Source organism: Harmonia axyridis, chromosome 5 (genome assembly GCF_914767665.1).
Source record: "Harmonia axyridis chromosome 5, icHarAxyr1.1, whole genome shotgun sequence".
NCBI lineage: Eukaryota > Metazoa > Arthropoda > Insecta > Coleoptera > Coccinellidae > Harmonia > Harmonia axyridis.
In genome coordinates this window covers 40,348,420-40,368,703 of record NC_059505.1, presented here as the reverse complement: position 1 = coordinate 40,368,703, position 20,284 = coordinate 40,348,420, and the positions used below count along the sequence as shown (strand labels likewise).

General features: G+C 35.6%; 2 protein-coding genes and 1 long non-coding RNA gene across 20 annotated transcripts in view; 2 read left to right on the top strand and 1 right to left on the bottom strand.

The window, feature by feature from the left end:
* LOC123680368 overlaps positions 1–7,330 on the top strand; it is a 130,050-nt gene extending 122,720 nt beyond the window's left edge. For 3 of the 5 annotated variants that reach the window (XM_045618235.1, XM_045618233.1, XM_045618234.1), the window contains exons 5-10: positions 559–1,173; positions 3,159–3,773; positions 4,280–5,417; positions 5,516–5,658; positions 5,716–5,886; positions 7,012–7,330. In XM_045618235.1, the coding sequence (XP_045474191.1) occupies positions 559–1,173; positions 3,159–3,773; positions 4,280–5,417; positions 5,516–5,658; positions 5,716–5,873 (2,669 nt within the window). In that variant the 3' untranslated portion in view covers positions 5,874–5,886; positions 7,012–7,330. The remainder of the gene's footprint in view (positions 1–558; positions 1,174–3,158; positions 3,774–4,279; positions 5,418–5,515; positions 5,659–5,715; positions 5,887–7,011) is intronic. The other 2 variants (XM_045618236.1, XM_045618237.1) reach the window with 2 other exon arrangements.
* Positions 7,331–8,229: 899 nt separating this feature from the next.
* Positions 8,230–15,859, bottom strand: LOC123680365 (cyclic AMP-responsive element-binding protein 1). 14 transcript variants are annotated; one of them, XM_045618218.1, is made up of 8 exons: positions 15,705–15,859; positions 14,598–14,784; positions 14,031–14,177; positions 13,688–13,814; positions 12,403–12,474; positions 11,416–11,544; positions 10,979–11,113; positions 8,230–9,787 (listed from the first exon to the last, which is right to left on the bottom strand). In XM_045618218.1, the coding sequence occupies exons 2-8, from the start codon at positions 14,763–14,765 to the stop codon at positions 9,561–9,563; spliced, it is 1,005 nt and encodes a 334-aa protein (XP_045474174.1). In that variant the 5' UTR covers positions 14,766–14,784; positions 15,705–15,859; the 3' UTR covers positions 8,230–9,560. The 14 variants fall into 14 exon arrangements, with proteins under 14 accessions (XP_045474174.1, XP_045474176.1, XP_045474179.1 ...); XM_045618220.1 differs by having other exon boundaries at positions 13,700–13,814; XM_045618223.1 differs by having other exon boundaries at positions 14,685–14,784.
* On the top strand, positions 14,124–15,116 carry LOC123680367. The gene is made up of 2 exons (XR_006747506.1): positions 14,124–14,264; positions 14,564–15,116. It is a non-coding gene; the product is annotated as an uncharacterized LOC123680367 (long non-coding RNA).
* Positions 15,860–20,284: the final 4,425 nt, after the last annotated feature.

Genomic DNA, 20,284 nt, shown 5'->3' with positions numbered 1-20,284 from the left:
AAATGCGGCAGTTTTGTTTGTTGACGTAGCCATTCAACCAGAAGTGCTCTTCATCGCTTAACAAAATTCGCTTATGAAAATCGGGAACAACGGCAATCTCATTTTGGGCCCATTCGACGAATCTACGCCTTACTTGATGATCGTTTGGCTGAATTTGATGAATTGCCAAACCAAACTGATAATAAATCATTTGACAGCTATTAAATCGGTCGCCATCTTGAACGGTAATGCCAACTTAAAGTTATATACCTCGAAAAAAAACACCCTTTAGATATAAGATCCTTTTAGGATTATGTCAAGTACTACTGAATTCACTTCAACCTAAATATTGGTAGTTTCAAGTTACTTTTCGTAGATCACTACTTCTATTGTCTATTTTGCTCCAACTTGCTTCTTTCTACAGCCATTGACCAGCTTTATGTTCATTCATCCTTCTCTGCGTTTTTAGCAAACCTGTGAGCCTTTAATTTCTTCCCTTAAGAACATTTTCAAATACTCAATTTGCCCTACAAGCCTTATCTCATCTTCAATCTTATTTATTCTTTTTTCTCCATCTAGACAATAACAACCAACCCTACGGAGAAGATGTCACAAGCGGCGAAGAAACAGAACACAGAACATCCCAAACCCACGGAGTGGTCACGGTGAACTCCGACTTCAACAGCCTTGGAGCCTTCGAAGACGACAGAAGAGATTCAGGTGACAACGAAAGCATCAAAGGCATCCTCAAAAACAAGATGGTAAAACCCAAACCCTACCATCTAGGCGAGAACCCTATGGACTTCAATTTCTTCGACGAAGAGAACAAGAGTTGGGACCTGCAGAAATATCCGGAGAAGGACCCGCCCATCTGGAAATCAACAGTGACAGTCAGCAGTACTCTGTTTGACAACAGGGCTAGCGAAAGCAGCTCCATCTTGAACAATCAGCCTGATCTGATAAAGGACCAGTTGAAGAGGTTGGCCGACTACCAGAAGGATTTCAGGAAGACGGAGCCCTTTCTTTCTGTGGCTGATAGGATAAGGAGCATGGAGGAAAGCCAGAAGGTGGAAAACGGTCATAAGGGGTTTTCCACAAGGGTCAATATTGGAGAGGGACAAGCAGTTGTTGTGCAGAACAGCTCGTTGAACAAACAGGATGTTTTCAATGAGCCGGTAAAATTGGAGCCTAAAGGTCAGTACAAACATAGTTTAGATCTAACCTTACATCCTTCAACATCCGTATTCAATTTAGAACTTTGAAAGGAAAAACTTTTGACGTTAAAATTCGATGAAATCACCGTTGAATTTTATTGTTTTTCCCTTTAGTTATTCTATTCTGCTCAGCAATTGAAGTGTCTTCAATTGATATATCTCTCACTAAACAATCCTTATCTGAATTGTCCTTAACTAAAATGAAGTGTACTGAACTGAACTGTCCTATCTAAACAAAATTTCACCAAACTAAAGAGTCCTAAACTAAATTTTACCAAACTAAAGTGTCCTAAACTAAATTTGATCAAACTGAAGTGTCCTAAACTAATTCTTACTAAACTAAAGTGTCCTAAACTAAATTTCACCAAACTAAAGTGTCCTAAACTAAATTTTACAAAACTAAAGTGTCCTAAACTAAATTTCACCAAATTAAAGTGTCCTAAACTAAATTTTACCAAACTAAAGTGTCCTAAACTAAATTTCACCAAATTAAAGTGTCCTAAACTAAATTTTACCAAACTAAAGTGTCCTAAACTAAATTTTACCAAACTAAAGTACCCTAAACTAAATTTGACTGAAATAAACCTTTCTAAACTAAAATTTACTAAAAGTGTCCTAAACTGAATTGTCCTATGCCAATTTTCTTTGAATTGTACTAAATTTAATCGTCCTATACTAAGAGTTCTAAACTAAAATACCCTATCCTGAACTGTCCCAAACTAAATTGTCCTACCCCAAAGTGTCCCGAACTAAACTGTCCTAAACATACGCAGCGTCTAGGACTAAAAGCTGCTGGAAGAGTACTTTCTAATTAAACTACCTGAACACAGTTGTATGCATGTTACTTGAAAGCAAATTAGGTCAAAATACGAGCAATATTCTTTTTGTTCAATTTATCTGTGCTCCAGTAATGTACAATTCAATTGTTGAGCAGTATTATGTAAAATTCTTCAAGTGATACCAAACTAACCTAACATCCTCATAGAAACCCCTGTCTCAATGTTTCATCTTCCCTTTACCAAACCACTAACTTCTTCGTAGTTTAGTAAGTAGAGTAGAAAAACTAACAAACCAAACCAGAAAGATGTTCCAGGATATTGTAGACCTTTATTGTAAATATGTCTCTTTTTCTATTTGTGCATGTACACTATGTAGAACACTTTGTATATTTCATGGCTTCTAATTTCTTCGAGTACCATGGCTGACAATTGAACAAATTATACTGTTTTTTTGAGGGTACTTAAGATCGTTATCGATGCATTCATAAAGTGTTGCATATAAGTATTCAGATGCATATCTTGTATTGTAAATATTACGAATGGGATCATTCGGTAGGAACAACATATTTGCAGATTTATAGTTTTCCCCAACCTACTTATTCAATGAGCGAAGTAAATTTTTATGGGCTTTCTTTACTTCGGATTTCAACTTGCTCCCAAAGAAACTATTGGATATCTTAAAATAAACGATCTCTTGAATTCTCACAAATTGCATAAGAAGTCTAAATTCGGCTTGCAAAAATGAAATTTTCTTATCCTATTTAGATTCGGCTCAATGTTTCCTGTCTTATACACCTCCACACCTTGAAAACGAAGTGTGGAGATTTTGCCAGAGAACTGTTGAGTTATATCCAGAGCTGTAATGGTTTGCCGAGTATTGCGTGGCATGCAGCGCCATCCTACGATCTTATAAAGAGTCACCACGCACATATGCCTCAAAAATAAAAAATATTTAGTCTACTCATTTTACAATCTGAAGAAGTTTGCCATATTCAGATATTACATTTACTTATATTGCTTTTAGTTATTGTGAGTCTATTAAAAAACTGTTGCAATCAGACTTCGCTCATACTCTGAAAATTCAAGATAAAACACTAAGTTCCTACTGAAAGGATCCTATCAAAAACTCAAAAAAACATCCTTCTAACCCCACCCTAAAATTCACCATGGCCTAAACCCATTTTAGAACCGAAACAGATACTCAAGAAGGGCCTAGTGGTCAGGATAGGACGAGAAAACTCCACCTCCAAGCACATGTTATGCTCCAAGACCACGACAACGAACGAAAACTCTTCAAACACGACAACCACAACAAAAATAACCATAGATCTCTCACCAACCGAAGAAGAAGAGCGCCATCCAGCCTTCTACGAAGCCAAAACAAACGGATCTCATAGTTTTAAGTCCACGTCTTTAATCCTGAACACCATAAAGTGCCAGAACGAACCAGAGAGGCTGGAGAATCCCACCAAGTGCCAGAATGTACCAGAGAGGCTGGAGAACACCATCAAGAGCCAGAACTGTCTGGAGAAGATCCCCAACCGAATGCCGCAGCAGCTGGAGGCGCTGAAGAGGTTGTACGAAGAGGAGGAGAATAGTGACAGCGACGCTGACAAAGAGGTGCAACTTTTGACCAGTAGGATAACAGAAAGGAGGAGGCTAGAGGAAGATGCAGGAAGTAGCGTTGTTTCTGGGAGTTGGGGTCGGATGAGAGCCTATAGGAATGTCCTGGACAAGTCTAATCATAAGAAGGCTAGAGATGTTAGTTCGAGTAAAAGTTCACTTGCACAAATAGAAAAAGGTACACGGAAAAGTAAAGATTGTAATTGAATATATCTTTGAACTCTGCAGATTTGTTTAATTGATCATTTTTTGAGTTTAGAAGGTCTGTGTTGGTTTTCAGTGCTATTGGAGAAATGAAGTTATCTATGAGCTTTCGAGCTTTGAATTAAGTTTGTCAAAATTGGTTGGAAAGCTATAATATTCAAATCAATAAGCACTAAAAGAATTTAAATTTTGTTAGGGAAATTGAAGAAATTCAATCTTTCCAGAGAGAGAAAGCTAAATGTCGGTTTTTCATTGATGAAGCGTTTAAACCTTTCAACTCTTTTCTCCAAAAGCACATTTTACTCAACATACACACACTATTTTGAGTTTAAAATCTTTGTGATACTGGATAAGCCAAAAGGCTTTCCCAATATCACAGGAAAAGTCTAAATATGTTGTAATAAGGTGAAATACCACTACAGTTTTTTTTATAAGTCCACTATTTTAACCACTAGAATAATCTCCTAATTTATCACGCAGAAAGCAAACTCCACGACAGATCAGAAGCCATAACCAATCCAGAAGAACCAGTTAGAATCAAGGCGGAGATCAAAAGTAGAAAGTACTCTCCAATAGTCCTAAGAAAGCACCCAATTGTGATAAAAACGGCAGAGCTGAAGTCTGCAAATCCTTCCGATAAACTTTCCAGTCCTCTCCTAGTTGGTAGAAGCTCAAATATAGAAACGAACAGAGAAAGAATACGATTGCTCGACGTGAACCTGACCAAAACAGAACCTGAACCTAAAACAACCCTAAATGTGAGTACTAACTCGGAGGAAAACCACCAGAATGGTTTCCTTAGGAACGAGAAGGTCTTAAGACAGCCTAAGAAGTCGGAGATGGCCTACTTTGGCGTTCCTATGAGGTCCCAAACGGATAGACTGAAGAACGAAACACCTAGGAGGGAATTCAAGGTTAACAACAACAAAACATCACCTACTAAAACAAATAAGACAGTTTCTACAAGGACTGAGTCCCCTTTATACCAGAATATTCCTCCATCTCCCAATGAGGAGTCCAAATCAAGCTCAAAATTCGATAGTTGTATCCTAGAAGAACTGACGAAAGCTGCAGATGAGATACTCCAAGCTGTGAAGGAGTACAGCGAAGAAGAATCGAGAAAACAGGCTGAGAAAGAAGAAACTAAAACAGAACTGAGTACAATAACGGAAAATAAGGCTTGGAAGCAGGATAAGGCGAAGAAACCGATTGAAAGACCTTGCAAGTCAAGATTAAAAAACGCTTCTTCCAATTCTTCACTAGAAGCTTCTCCTAAAGACTCTAAACCTACCCATAGGTACATCGCCAATACCAAGGCTAGTGCAGATAAGATTAAGACTAGGACTAGCAGTAGTGAATCCAGTGGAATGAAAGCCACGACCAAAGCTAGGAGGTTGCAGAGGGCCAGTAGTAGAGAGGCTCTATTGCAGTCGCATGGTAGTTCTTCAGAAGATTTGGCTGCCAACGAAGTGCCGCTGAGAAAGCCTAGGTTGGTTAGGAAGACGAAAACCACTCAGTTGAGTATGACCAATGGGATGGAGATCAGTAAGAAGGGTACAGTTGCCACCAACGCCAAGAGAAAGATCGACACAAGTGCCAAGATAAAAACTGAAGAAAGGTATGATCTTCTTCATTGAATTTTTTACCGAATTGTTAATCCAAAAGTATATGATTCAACTATTTGGTTGTCTATTGTTGAACCAAACCTTTTTTCAGACTTCCTGGGGCTCTTCCAGAAATCCGTCATAAAACAGCCGTATCAACGATTAGAAGTACAGCTGAAAGAACAGCCAGAGACAGGAGTAAACACAGAGAAGATGTCAAGAAGAAGATGCCACAGTATAAGGAAACAGTCAAAGGTATGATCGTTCAAAACCTGATGAAATGATGATGGTTAATTTGAATTACTGTTTTAGCTTCTTCTTCGCCGTTGACTCCTGTTAAAAACAAAAGAGAGACTGTGACCCACCGTTTAGCTACTGCGTACGTACCTGCTTGTAGCCCTAGACATCGAAACACGCATATTCATGACTACTATCAAAGTCAGGATCAGTGTCCATGTTTGTGTTCTTGACGAACTATGTTAGGTAGAGGATCGACAAGATTTTCAATTTTCGTATCGCTTTTTTTGATCATTTTTACCTTTAATTGCACCCTTTTCTGCAGTTGAAACTTTTATTTCACCAACTGATGAAAATCTTCCATTTGAGGCACATCACACTGGACAAAAAGTAGTAAGACTGAGTGTCGAAGTCGATATTTTTTCGTAGATTGTTACCCATGCCTTCTTATGTTGTGGAGTTTTTATTTTTGTTTTGCTTCTGAGTTTACCAAAGATAGAAGAAGCTTTGTGAATATTATTAGACTCCAATGATGTTTTTAGAATAACCAAAAACACTTCAGACCATTTGAACGACTCTGGTTCGTTTCAGTCTGTCTGTGTGTCCACGAAAGCCTATAAGAGCATTACCTTATAAAATTCTTATCTGATTGCGATAAATTTGGAATGGGTATTCTATTCAAGTTGTAGATGGTCCCTTATGGATATACTCATCGAAAAATAAGTCTCATCACTTTTTGCCCAGTCAAGTCTAGTACTTGCTAACGTTCATCATCTTTCTATTTAAAACACTGTTATGAAATGTGCTCACTTCATAAAAAAACTAATGCCCAAAATATTTTAAAATTTTGAGAGTTCAAGTTAATAAATCTGTTATTGCATGGCCCATAATATTTTTCATCTCGATCTAAATTTATACTTCTAGATATTCTTGCATGAATGCTCCTTAGAGTTTACTACTATTATTAATGAATCTTTCAATATAATCTTTATCTTTGATTTTTACATGATGATTAATATGTGCTTACTAAAATTTGAATCTTGTTGATGAAAAACAAGTAGAATAACTATCTAATTGTCGAATTCATACCTCACGTAGTTCGTAGTGTATAAAGATTGTAGTATAGAACGTAAACTAAAAACATTTTTCAAATATTGAATGAATAAAGTTCACCAAGGGACTACAATCAAGTTGAATCGTTTAGTCCCATGATGAACATGAAATTTTGTACCTTCGAGAAAAAATTAACTAATAAAAACACACAGGAAACACTTTTTGGTCTCGAAAGTGCAAAACTATAGTTTTTTTTTACTTTTTCAAAATAAATCTGATAACTTTTTTGTTCCATTTAATTAATGATTATCTTTGCAGGAATATCAAGAAATATCGTCCAGATAAACACTGAAAATGGTCTTCAGGGTCGTTCAAAGTATTCTCTGCCGGAAAATAAATATTAGTTAGTAAGTTCCTAAATATCTTTAAAATTAATTTCCCCTGATCTATAGAAATATATAAGATTTACTTTATATGAAAATGATAACACGAATGTACATTACTATTTGCTTTCCTGTTAATTAAATTAACATTTAGTTAATTTTATTATATAATTTATTTTTAACTCTCATGAATATTGTGATCTGCTTTGGTTTTGTGATCTTTTTTTCGTCGAATAATAAACTTTTACAAGGAAGTGTTTCATTTATAAAAAATGTTTACAAAGAGGCTTGTTAAAAGAGCAACACTAAATGCTTATTAGGCCAATTGAAAAGTCCCCCGTCTGTTGCACAGAAGGCGATGCTAGTATTAAATCCATATAATTTTTAGTTACTACCAACCTTCAAACGCTACGTGTCAAAAATTGACAGCACTCCGACCATTAGTTTGTGAGATATTGTAAGTGTAGCTACTTTTATTATTTGAAAAAAGATGGAAAAAAAATAATTTCGTGTGCTGATAAAATATTGATTTTTAAAGGGAAAAAATGAAGAGTTTCCGGGGTCTACACCAGGATTACCTCCAAAAGGGACAGACCATCCACAGCGATTATTATATAGCGTTATTGAATGGTTTAAAGGATGAAATTGTTTAAAAACGGTCCCATTTGAAGAAAAAAAAGGTGCTGTTTCATCTAGACAATGCGCCGTGTCACAAATCAATGAAAACAATGCAAAATTGCACGATAGGCTTCGAATTGCTTCTGCATCCACCGTACTTGCCAGATCTGGCCCCCAGCGACTTTTTCCTGATCAGACCTCAAAAGAATGCTCGCTGGAAAGAAATTTAGCGCCAATGAAGAAGTAATGGCCGAAACTAAGGCCAATTTTGAAGGGAAAGACAAATCGTACTACAAAAATGGTATAGAAAAGTTGGAAGATCGCTATAATCGCTGTTTCGCCCTCGAAGACAACTATATTGAATAATAAAATCGAATTTCGCCAAAAAATGTGTTTTACTGTGGTAGACCAGGGACTTTTCAATTGGCCTGTTATTGTCTAACAAATGTTTCGTTAATCCTTCACAGTGATCTTTCGACGAATTTGCACATAAAGATTGGTACACAATCATAACAGGTACATAAATGAAAAGAAATTTTAAAATATTATATCCAATTTAATATAATAAATCTTTCAACTAATACTTTAACAACTATTGATACTTATGTACAAATTAACTGCTAAAACACACTTATTGGTGTGAAATCTACAAAAATAGTGGTACCTGAAAACGAAACAAAAAAAATCAAACGGCAATTAGTCAGAAATATCATGTCACGATATTTGATATGTAAAAATAGTCGTCTATCATACCTCAGTCATTTTTCCGAGGCAAAACATTTCGCATCTATAAAACCAAGAAAAAATCGTTATGGCACTAGTTTCATAGAGTTGCATAACATTTTCTTGTTCTTCTTTATGATTACAAAGGCACTCCAATCAGATTATATGAAAATAAATACTACTCTCGTCCTTTCTATGGGGCCTTCCACATGAAAAAAAATGGATAGTCGTCACCATAATGAATTTTATACAAAAATTCCGAAAAAAAAATTTCGATTGCTAACAGGCACCTCACACTTGGTTCTATTTTATATACAGAGTGGCTCCTCCATCACAACCCTCATCCTTTATTTCAATATACATAATATACAATTTTATTTACATCTTCGTATATGAAAAATAAATCTGTTCAATCTCCCATTATTTTTATTATTTCGGTAACTAAATTGAATTCAACTCGCAACTTCTAAACGGAGCGTTTTGAGAAGCAGAAAGACGTTCTCGAAATCGATAAAAAGTGTTAAATATTTGATAGAAAAAGATCATAAAGCCCCTCGAGCCCGTATTAATTTATGACTAGTTTAAAGAATTCGCAATGAGTCGCTACAACATAAATAACGAAAAATTCAACGTAGATCCATAAAGCACACCAAATTTTTCCAAGTTAACTTAAACCTAACAGTTAAATCCTTCGCTTGTACTAGATATACAGCCTATTCAATAAAATAACATGTTTACAACAGATCTGAGAATAAAATAGCAACGTATCGATAGTTAAACCATTCAACAAATATAAACTTTAAGTACTCTAATAACATTCTTTGGGTAAACTTCTACGATCAGATCTGGACTGAAACCAAACTGAAACGATCTCTTCTATTCGAAAATAACAACTTTAAAAGCTATATCACCGGTTTTCATGAATTTTCAACTGGATGGCAGCTCTTAAGCTGGTCCATCCTACCTTCTGCGTCCTCGTCTTCGATCCTCGGTCCTCCCTCTTCGATTTCAGGGGTGATTTCAACTCGTATCGGCTGTGATTGCACAAGATCTCTTGGTTAAACATTAAAGCACAATTTCCCTCACTAGCCTACAGACAAATACCTCGGCAGAGTCCGACACCAATCTACCCAAGCTCGAGTTTCATTCTACTTTCTGCGAACAATAAAGATCTTTGAGCGTGGTCAGCTCGTCCATGAGGGTCTTGTTCTGGTTCTCCAGAACGGCAACCCTGTTCTCCAGGCACTTGATGTACTCCTTCTTTTTCCTGCGGCACTCCCTTGCTGCCTCCCTGTTCTTCAACAGGCGCATCTCGCGCTTTCTGGACTGGTCTTCGCCCTGACCAGATATGCTGCCACTTTGGGCCACCACTGCAATGAAATGTGGATTAAGGGTCCTATCTTCAATTTTTAGGTTATTGAACATTTGAGGTTATGTCGAAAAAATATCATGAATTGATCAAATTCATTAGGGGAAAATCCTTATAGTTTTGTTTTGTAGCACCCGAATTCGTCTCAAGTTTGTTTAAGGTTGTATTCCCCATAACACCGACTGGTTATTGGCAAAGTAGAGGAGTCCTCTACAATTTTCAATGATAAGGTCTCTTAGTATTAAGTATTTTTCTACCAGACCAGCATCAGACATATTTTCTGTATAAAGCAGAATTAGAAAGAGCCAAAATACAATGCCTTGAGGAACTCTACAGGGAGTATCTCAAAAATGCAAAAATTAAATATTTGCTTCTAAGAGCAGCAGCAGAAATACTTTCTGTATAAAGCAGATATATAAGGGAGCCAAGTACGCTCCCCTGAGGAACCCCACATACAATTTTTAATTTTCCACTTTGGTTGATCGAATAGGACTCGACTTGGACTGGAACTTGTATTCCCTTTTTTTTTTTTTGTTTTTTTTTTTTCTTCAATTATAGGTAAAAGTTCAATGTTGTCAAAATACTTAGATTAAGATTAGATTTAATTAAGGAGGTTTTGTTTCACTGCGACCTAATGCTCTATTGTACCCCCAATCAGAGCTATTCCCTCCATAAAGTGATCTACAGCTCGCCTTCCAGTTCCAGAGTTCTGATGAACTCCAATATCTGGGATGGCTTCAAGGAGGCTAATTCCTCACTTCTCTAAGTTTCGCGTCCAAGGCAGGTTTTGCGTTGGCTAACGATGGCTAGGCATTCCTTCACCAAGTGATTCGGAGTTTCTTCCTCCTCCCCACAGAATCTGCACTCGTTGTTTTCTGTTAGACCCATTCTCATGAGGTGTTACCTAAGGCGGCAATGCCCTGTGAGGAATCCAGTGAGGAGGTGTAGCATATTCTTACTAAGATCCAGATACTTCTTGGATCTTGTAGAGTCAAAGTTTCGATGAAACTTTGTTTCTGTTTTTATATTTCGGTTACCTCCTTTTCCTGAAACCCTTTCTTGTAGGTACATTTGTCTACACCACAGAAAGGTTCAGGGCCGATGAAAGGAGTTTGTGCTCCTTTTCTGGCAAGTGTGTTGGCCTCCTCATTCCCTCTAATTTCCGAGTGGCCGGGAACTTAAAAATACTTACCAGGTACAAAAAATTCCTGTCCTTGGGCGTACTGCACGATAGCGCCCCCTTGTGTCGAATTCGTCATCGTTAAAGTGTGCAAACCGTGACCAGCACCCTCGCCACTGGATATTTGTATTGCTGTCGCCGGTAAAACTGTAATGAAAAGAGTAAGCGCAATGAAACACGGGCTATAAAAAATGTGCAACGCCTTATCACTAAGAGATAACAGAAATATTTCAGAATGATTCAAACCTATGCCATAAAGGAAGTATTAAATTAGGTTAGTTTAGGTTAAGATAATTTCAGGTAAGGATTGACATTCCGAAAGTAGCTAATTTCGACAAAAAATCAAATTCTTGCTTTTTTGTGGCTGTCAGAGCTGCTTCTATTTATGTAAGTACCGATTTCTACCTGATGTTTTCTAAAAAAAAACTATAATCTTGAGGAAAAGTTACCTGAAAATTCGTAGTCTACTTTCTCCGATTTAACAGTTTTAGTATTAGGCCATTCTTGATCTGTCAACCTCAATCCATTCAGGTTAGAGGTATTTTTTGCTTCAATACTTTCTGCCTTGACTGACATGCCTTGAAATAAATAACACTGTTCAGCCGGTTTCCCTAATTGTGAACCTGATTTCAGTTAATACACAAAAATACATTGACTTTCTCCTATCCTAACCCATTCTGTGATATTTCTATGTTTCCGGTCTCCTACTACTAATTTTCATAGATATCTAGTCTTCTTCCACATGTTATTGAAGTTAGTGAGAGAATATTTTATAATGGCTTTCGAAAGAGTTATGTACTCATGAACATGCATACATTCTTATTCATGCAAAAGGAAAAATTGAAAGAAAAAAAAAACATAAACTTGCAAGGAATAAAAAAGTAAAAATATTTTCCACAGATAGAAATGATATGGAATTCATAATTCTTCAAGTAAATACAACAATTTTTACTGCAGGTCTTCTTAAAATGTGCAGTAAAAAGCACCGTACTTTGGAATGAAAGGATAAGAACTTAATTTTCCTCCACGGTATCTAATTATTATGAACAGAGGAACCTAGGATTGATCTCACTTATGTCCTCATAACCATTCAATCTTACTCTTATAGTAGACAAATATTCCAAATCTTCTCAAATTATTCAATAATATTTATTGACCTCATAAAATTTAGTATTTTCAATTCTCATAAATATTTCTCAAAAAAAGCAATGAAAAAAAGAGGCCACCAAAACGCAAATTTACCAACATGGAGCCATTAACGTCACTTTGACATATATATAAACAATTGAGTGTCATATGGGAAACTGTTTTTTGTTTGATAAACTGAAGGTTAAGCTCCGCCCACAAGTGACGTCAAAACTCAGGCTCCTCCCTTCAGACGCGGTACAGAATTCATGTTAAGCTGCACAGTTTACAATCAACCAAAATGAACTAACCTGTGTGGTATGGGATAGAATGTGAGGATAATTCACTGTCTGCCTCTGAGGAAGTTTGCTCCACTTTGCCTTCTGCGAACATTACGTGAGAATGCAAATATTAATTCCAGTGATTACGAATCACAGAATTATATTTTTCAAGGGCGCTGTGAATGGAAACGATTGCACTTGAGAGAAAATATCTTCACCTCGATTTTCAATGTTGCCCTTTTGTTCAGTTGTGCGTCATCAATGACGTCACTTCATTTTATCCCAAGCACGTTTTTCGTTCAAGAATATTATTATTATTGGTCTTGAACAGAGAAATATGGAGAGAGAACAACTGACAGGCACTTCATATGGGCATATTACTCTTTGTAGGTTATTTACATATATATGATCTTTTAACTTCCAAATTATAGGTGTCTTTGAAGCTGATTTTCTCTCAATGCAGTCAATTGTATATTTGTTACACCATTCAATCCACAGCGCCTTCATATTAGGTTGCCAAAGTTTTTAAACAGCATGGATAATTTACAGGAGAAGGGAAATGAAGAATCCCATACCACAAGTGATGATATATACAGGGTGATATTTTGATCTCAATAACAATTGAGGAAAATAATGTTATAATAGGACTAACTTAAATAGTCTCCTAAGTGATATAATGGAGAATAACATAAAAAAATCAATTATGGTCAATACTACGATGACAAATTAAAGAAAGTACTGTGTTTGAGCAAGTGGAAAGTTCTGAATTTCAACTAAGCAATTGGCTACTTAAATGTCATACTTCTTGAATTGGATTTATTTCAATGAAAAATGTTAAAAACGTGTTATTATACCAGCTGAACAAGTTTCACTGATATCTCTAATAAATTATTATCAAAGGAAATGTATAAAAACAATCAGCTCAAACAACAAGAAAGTAAGAAGTTTATATTAAGTACTCAATGATATATTCAAGCTCAAAAAGTTATATACTCAATAAAATCAAAAGAAAACAAATACTTTCTCATTATTCATTGAAAAATCCAACAAGAATACCCCAAAAGGGGGTTTTTCAAGATGAAGATAAGGACTAAAAGTTTAAGAAGGGATGCAAAAATAAAACTAAAAATACCATGCAAAAAAAATCAAAAAAATACCTCGATGAAGTGAAAGTTTATACTTTCACGTAAATTGTACCGGAGTGGTGTGTTACTGATGGACACAATTTGTGACAACTAAAAAAAATTTCAAAAAAAAGAAAGACTGGATAGATTGGACCACCCTAAAGAACCCTTAGCATGCAATAAAAACATACCAGCTATCTCACCCCCGCCTAAATCATTCAGGATTTTTCTGTAAGATGGCCTCCTAGATAACACATCTCTGCGTTTTTTGGGACACTCGTCTTCAGAAAAACTCTCGTCACTAGCTGTCTCAACTACCTAGGTGAAACAAGAAATACTTCATGTCTTTATGATGAATTAATTAAAATATAAAACATTCATTATAAAGATTGAATATAGTGATAGTGAATGAAAAAAAGATAAATTTTGAATTAAATGTAATTCTGTGGTAACAATGTTTTTTGAATGAACCACAGAATCTGATAAAAAGTCGTTCTGAAAATTCTAGCTTGTCACAATTAAATGTCTATTTACTTGTAATGCTTGAAGGCTTCCTTGGGTAGTCTGTATAACAGAATTTGGTTTGCTAACAAGAATTACATTTCCTTTGCTCAACATAGGTTGTAAATTTGCAGCAGTTTGTATGACAGACTGTTGATTGGGTTGAATGACACTTTGTACCTAAAAACAAATCAAAAATAGAATTTGGAATGAGAGGTTAGAAAATGAGAGGAAAGTTAGTCAAAGAAAGAAAACTGACAATTGAATGTAAGTAATGGCCCAGTTTCGTCAAGTTTTCACATAAAATAATTATATGTCTGATGAAAAATCAAACACCCCACCAAAAATTATGATTCATCTCATTATAGTTGCCTTTCCTTGAGATCAGACATAAAATCAGCATGTATTGATTAAGAATAATTGCAGCATCATTATTTTGATGAAATTCCTTGAACTTTAAACCCAAAAAGAATATCAACTTCCATTCAGAGAATCATATATAAGAAAACTTGACCAAACCTAAAATTTCTTGCAAATGAAAGACTTAAACAAGGAAATAATTAAAGGTTAACATGCACAGAGGGACGTGGAGTCCCCTACCTGTGCCTGTGTTTGAGTGGTAGGTAAAGTGAGTTGAACTATGTTAGTGGCTGTCACTAGATGCGGTTGCGAGTTGTTGACTCCTACCGATACCGAAATGGGAGACTGGGGACCTGGGGAAGGTGCCAAAGGGTCAACAGAACCGTTCTCGTCCACCATACTGTCCATTGTACAATAATGTGAACTCCTACAAAAGAAAAACCAAGAGGTATCAGGATACTGCTTCATTGAGAATTCAACTATTCGACAATTATATTACTACCATGAATTGATGTTATTGGAAAATAAACAAATTTATTTTGATAGTAAAGGATTATATCAACTTTGTACTTCAGGTCACCAACCTTTCAGAGCTTAGTTATCGAATATGGGTTAATTTATCTGTTTACGATTCATAAGTTGCTATGATGTTTCAAGATAGCAAAATATGATAGGAAGATTCCCTAATTTATTTCTTTCAAAATTATGGTTTGGGAGTCATTGCTTTTTCTAATTTTGAATAAATATCTAATATATAAATTCGAAATGTTTTTTTTAATGTTTTGTTGCCAGTGAATGAAAATATTCCATAAAGACATGTCATATGCAACCTCATTCCTTAGTAGATACATCATTGAGATCTATAAATAGAAACGTATAACACTCCATGTATCAATGTTAGCCAAAAGTTGGCGTAAAATTTGTTGCTATGTAACATAATGTAATAATTGACATTCTGAAAAAAAACAGTTAGTATTGTTAATTTCCAATTATTGTTGTTAACGTCAAATTTTCTAATACGCTAGTCATGTTTCTAACCATAAATTCATGAAAAGGATACAAGTACGGCATAGTTTTATTTCCTGTAATGCATGGTCTCAATGATAAATGAGACTTTCTAAAAATCCAATTATGTTTTAATAAACAAAATGGTTTAACAATCAGATTTATTAGAATTGTTAGGTTTGAAACGAAAGAATGACGCCATATTTCTACCTGCACAAGATGCTGTTCCAAAAAGTTCAAACACATTTTAATTGCTTCACTAGAACAACCCAAAATACAAGACAAACATTCGAGGGGATGACTGAACCATGTTGTATTGTTATTCTTCGGCTGGGTACTTACCAGTTACGTATTTCTCGTCACCAGCTTTGCTGCAATCGGAGTGGGCAAACGGGGTATACGTAGTAGCCACGTCAAATTTTCTGGGCGGTCGTCACTGGCCGACAACTTGAAAGTAAATGCGCGTCATAGAAACAAAGGCGATGTTGCCGTGTGTTCCCAAAACTTATTGGTGTTTATTTATTCCGCTTCCGACATGAGAAGGTTTGCTTTTTGATTCTAGGATAAATATACACTGCGAAATGATAAAAGGATTATATCGAATATACACCATTGTAAGCAGTCGATAGGAGTTGAGTTTTAATGATCAGGTTGAACTACGTTACGAATTCTGTTCGATGAAGAAAAAAAAGTCAAATTGGCAACAGCATTCGCGCTCGCTACTCTGTTCACAATAATTATTTTTCGAATTATTAACCACCTTGACCCAGAAAAAAATAAATTTCCTAGTTGTTCGATTAATTTTCTGGATAAAATTCCATTGCTATCTATTTAAAGGGGTTAATCCTGATTTTGACCTCAGGAAATAAGCATATGGAATTAAGTATTTTTTTAGGATCGTATAAGGAATTAGGAAAATAATACGGTGACATAAACATAAAACTAGTGCTTCTCAAACAATTTACCAACCGTCCCATTGGAGAAAACATCGTGTTAATATTTCCCAGAAAAAGAGAAATCTATTTTAAGAATATACGAACATGAAATGAAAATAACGTTTTGCAAAAGTGAGTATCGCTTATGAATTCAAGAACTCCTATTCAAACAAGTGTTCGAATGAATAAAATTAATTGAGCGCAAGGGTACAATTTGAAAGAGGAAATTTTCCTAGTATGATTCACTATGACGTCAGCGCGCCCACATGATGTAAGCTGTTCTTCAAGTGGAGCTTACGTCATCGCATTAACGGACGTGCACTTTGAAAAGGGGTAATCGATATGGAATAATAAATAAAATCTGAATTTCGCGAATGAACGGAAAAGAAATAGCATTTGTGGTTTTCAAGATGTAATATCAAGATCTTATCGTTATTGTTTTTCAACGCGGAATCCTCATTGCAGCGAGTTTTTGTCAATTCAATGTCTGGAAAAATATAAATCTGAATAAATGAATGCTGAAATTGGTTACTTCAAGGTCTTCTCTTACGCACATACAGTTGATCGTGGTAAATAGTCGGCATTGTTATGATTACAACGTTGATTGATGTTTTGGTCGACTGGTGGACTTACTCTGGAAACATAGATAGGATATTTTCCCAATTAACCAGCAACAACGCGATTTATGTAGCAGAAAGTTCTTATTTAGCACAGTCGAAAATAAATTAATTTATCTTGGCAATTAAATCATTAAAACGCTGAAAGTGTACACAAGGATTTAGTGTTTAAACATTATTTTCGTGTTCTAGTCTTGCGGAATAAAACTCTAACAAGGAATACTATTCATCGTGAATATTCACCAAGGTTCACAAACTGATGGTGCCGTACTCATTTTGAGAAAAAATTGACGCATTTTCGAATGTTAAATAGAAAAATCTTACTAACTTACGAACTATAAGATTCAAGCTTTGCGTTGAGCAATTATTTTTATAGTTAAATTAATTTTTGATTGGAAGGAAAGATACAGGACCAAAATTAATTTTCTAATGGTTTAATTGGAGATTATTTGCCCCGATGAACCTTAATCCATCTGTTTGACAGAAAAAAACATTATACAATGAATAGCTGTAGGCTCTCAGGCCTAATAAAACCAGAGACACTCGAATTATGTCAGTTTTTCGGAATAAATCTAAAATTTGAATCAGTAGAGAATTTGACTATAAGTCATCTATCCGCATTTTACTGAACTAATTAGTCCTGCGGCCAAATACGTATAGAACCCTGTAACGGTCCATTCTCAGCAAAATAGGGTTCGAGCTACTCTTCCTAGATGGCACCATTGAGTTTAATCCCAGAAAAAAATCATAATGATATGATTTAATTAACTTTACTAAGGAGCGGTTTTTGCATATGTGAATAAATAAATTAACTTCCGCGGCGCAGGTTTCATTCGTAGATCCTGTGCTCTAGGAATGATTTTATTTATTCTTATGTGAATAAATCGGCTCTAAGAGAGTTAATAACCACTTAATCCAAAATTTATATTATGAGGAACCTCGAAGCTGGAAACGTCGGAGTCCAGAGTACTTTCAAAACTTGATATCAAGAAGAATTTTCGATTCTGAATACTAACCAACTAACCTTAAATCAGTTTCTTCATAACACACATCAAAGCTGAGATATTATGAATTTAGTAGAAAAATAGTGCTTTAAATATGTATACAAATTTTTCTGATCGGAATCGATGCCTAATTCGGAATCTACATCCTCGAAACTCTCTAAATACACCATAAAAAGTTCAAATTCGATCGATCCTTTTTCACAAAAAACAAAGACTATAACCTTAGATGGATTTCGAAAAAAAAAATTTCTGGCCTGAAAATTTGATGGAAGAAGCATTTGACCACTGCGAACACAAATCTGCAATCAGTTTGTCCCTAAAGTGTCACAATTTCGAGATATTCCGAATTTTATGGGAACATTTTCAAGAGGGTTTAGTCTGCCCTAATCCTTGTTTGAGCTATTCTTCGCAGATGACACTACCGAATCCTAGAAAAAGTCCTTCTGGGAAAATTTCACTTAGGAGATTTTATGGCCGGATCTGCTTCAAAATTAGATTAAACGACGAAATCTAGATGCTCAATACCGATTTGCAATCAGATAATTCCTAGGAGCACTGTGAACCAAGATATCGAGCGTTTTGTGGGAGTTTTCTTGGAAAAAAATTGGCTGCGGATGACATTCAAAATTTGGTTACATGCAGAATTTGCGATTCTGAATATACATCTACCATCGGTTTCTTCCTAGCACTTCCCAGAGGTGAGATATGGCCAATTTTGTAGAAAAATAGTGCTTTTAATGTGTATACAAATTTTTCTGATCGAAATCGATGCCTGATTCGGAATGTACATCCTCGAAACTATCTAAATACACCATAAAAAGTTCAAATTCGATCGGTCGTATTTTTCGAAAAAACTAAGACTATAACCTTGGATAGTTTTTCGCCAAAAAAAGTTTTTGATTCAGATCGACTCCAAAATTTTATGTAATAAAGTATTTTCCATGCAGAATTCCTATTTGCAATCAGTTCCTCCCTAGACTCCCCCAAAATTGAGTTATTTCGAATTTTGTGGTAACATTATCAAGGGGGTTTAGTCTGCCCTCTGGTGGCATAAATCTGAGGTTTTTAATATGGATATCGAGTTGCCCTCTGTCCGCATCTTACGGAACTATTTTTTTCCGCGCCCCAACTTAGATAGAATCCTGTAATTAGCTACCCTCACCAAATCCTTGTTTGAGCTATTCTTCGCAGATGACACTACCGAATCCTTGAAAAAAGTCCTTTTGGGAAAATTTTACTAGGAGATTTTATGGCCGGATCTGCTTCAAAATTTGATTAAACGACGAAATCTCGATGCTCAATACCGATTTGCAATCAGATAATTCCTAGGAGCACTGTGAACCAAGATATCGAGCGTTTTGTGGGAGTTTTCTTGGAAAAAAATTGGCTGCGGATGACATTCAAAATTTGGTTACATGCAGAATTTGCGATTCTGAATATACATCTACCATCGGTTTCTTCCTAGCACTTCCCAGAGGTGAGATATGGCCAATTTTGTAGAAAAATAGTGCTTTTAATGTGTATACAAATTTTTCTGATCGAAATCGATGCCTGATTCGGAATGTACATCCTCGAAACTATCTAAATACACCATAAAAAGTTCAAATTCGATCGGTCGTATTTTTCGAAAAAACTAAGACTATAACCTTGGATAGTTTTTCGCCAAAAAAAGTTTTTGATTCAGATCGACTCCAAAATTTTATGTAATAAAGTATTTTCCATGCAGAATTCCTATTTGCAATCAGTTCCTCCCTAGACGCCCCCAAAATTGAGTTATTTCGAATTTTGTGGTAACATTATCAAGGGGGTTTAGTCTGCCCTCTGGTGGCATAAATCTGAGATTTTTAATATGGATATCGAGTTGCCCTCTGTCCGCATCTTACGGAACTATTTTTTTCCGCGCCCCAACTTAGATAGAATCCTGTAATTAGCTACCCTCACCAAATCCTTGTTTGAGCTATTCTTCGCAGATGACACTACCGAATCCTTGAAAAAAGTCCTTTTGGGAAAATTTTACTAGGAGATTTTATGGCCGGATCTGCTTCAAAATTTGATTAAACGACGAAATCTCGATGCTCAATACCGATTTGCAATCAGATAATTTCTAGGAGCACTGTGAACCAAGATATCGAGCGTTTTGTGGGAGTTTTCTTGAAAAAAAAATTGGCTGCGGATGACATTCAAAATTTGGTTACATACAGAATTTGCGATTCTGAATATACATCTACCATCGGTTTCTTCCTAGCACTTCCCAGAGGTGAGATATGGCCAATTTTGTAGAAAAATAGTGCTTTTAATGTGTATACAAATTTTTCTGATCGAAATCGATGCCTGATTCGGAATGTACATCCTCGAAATTATCTAAA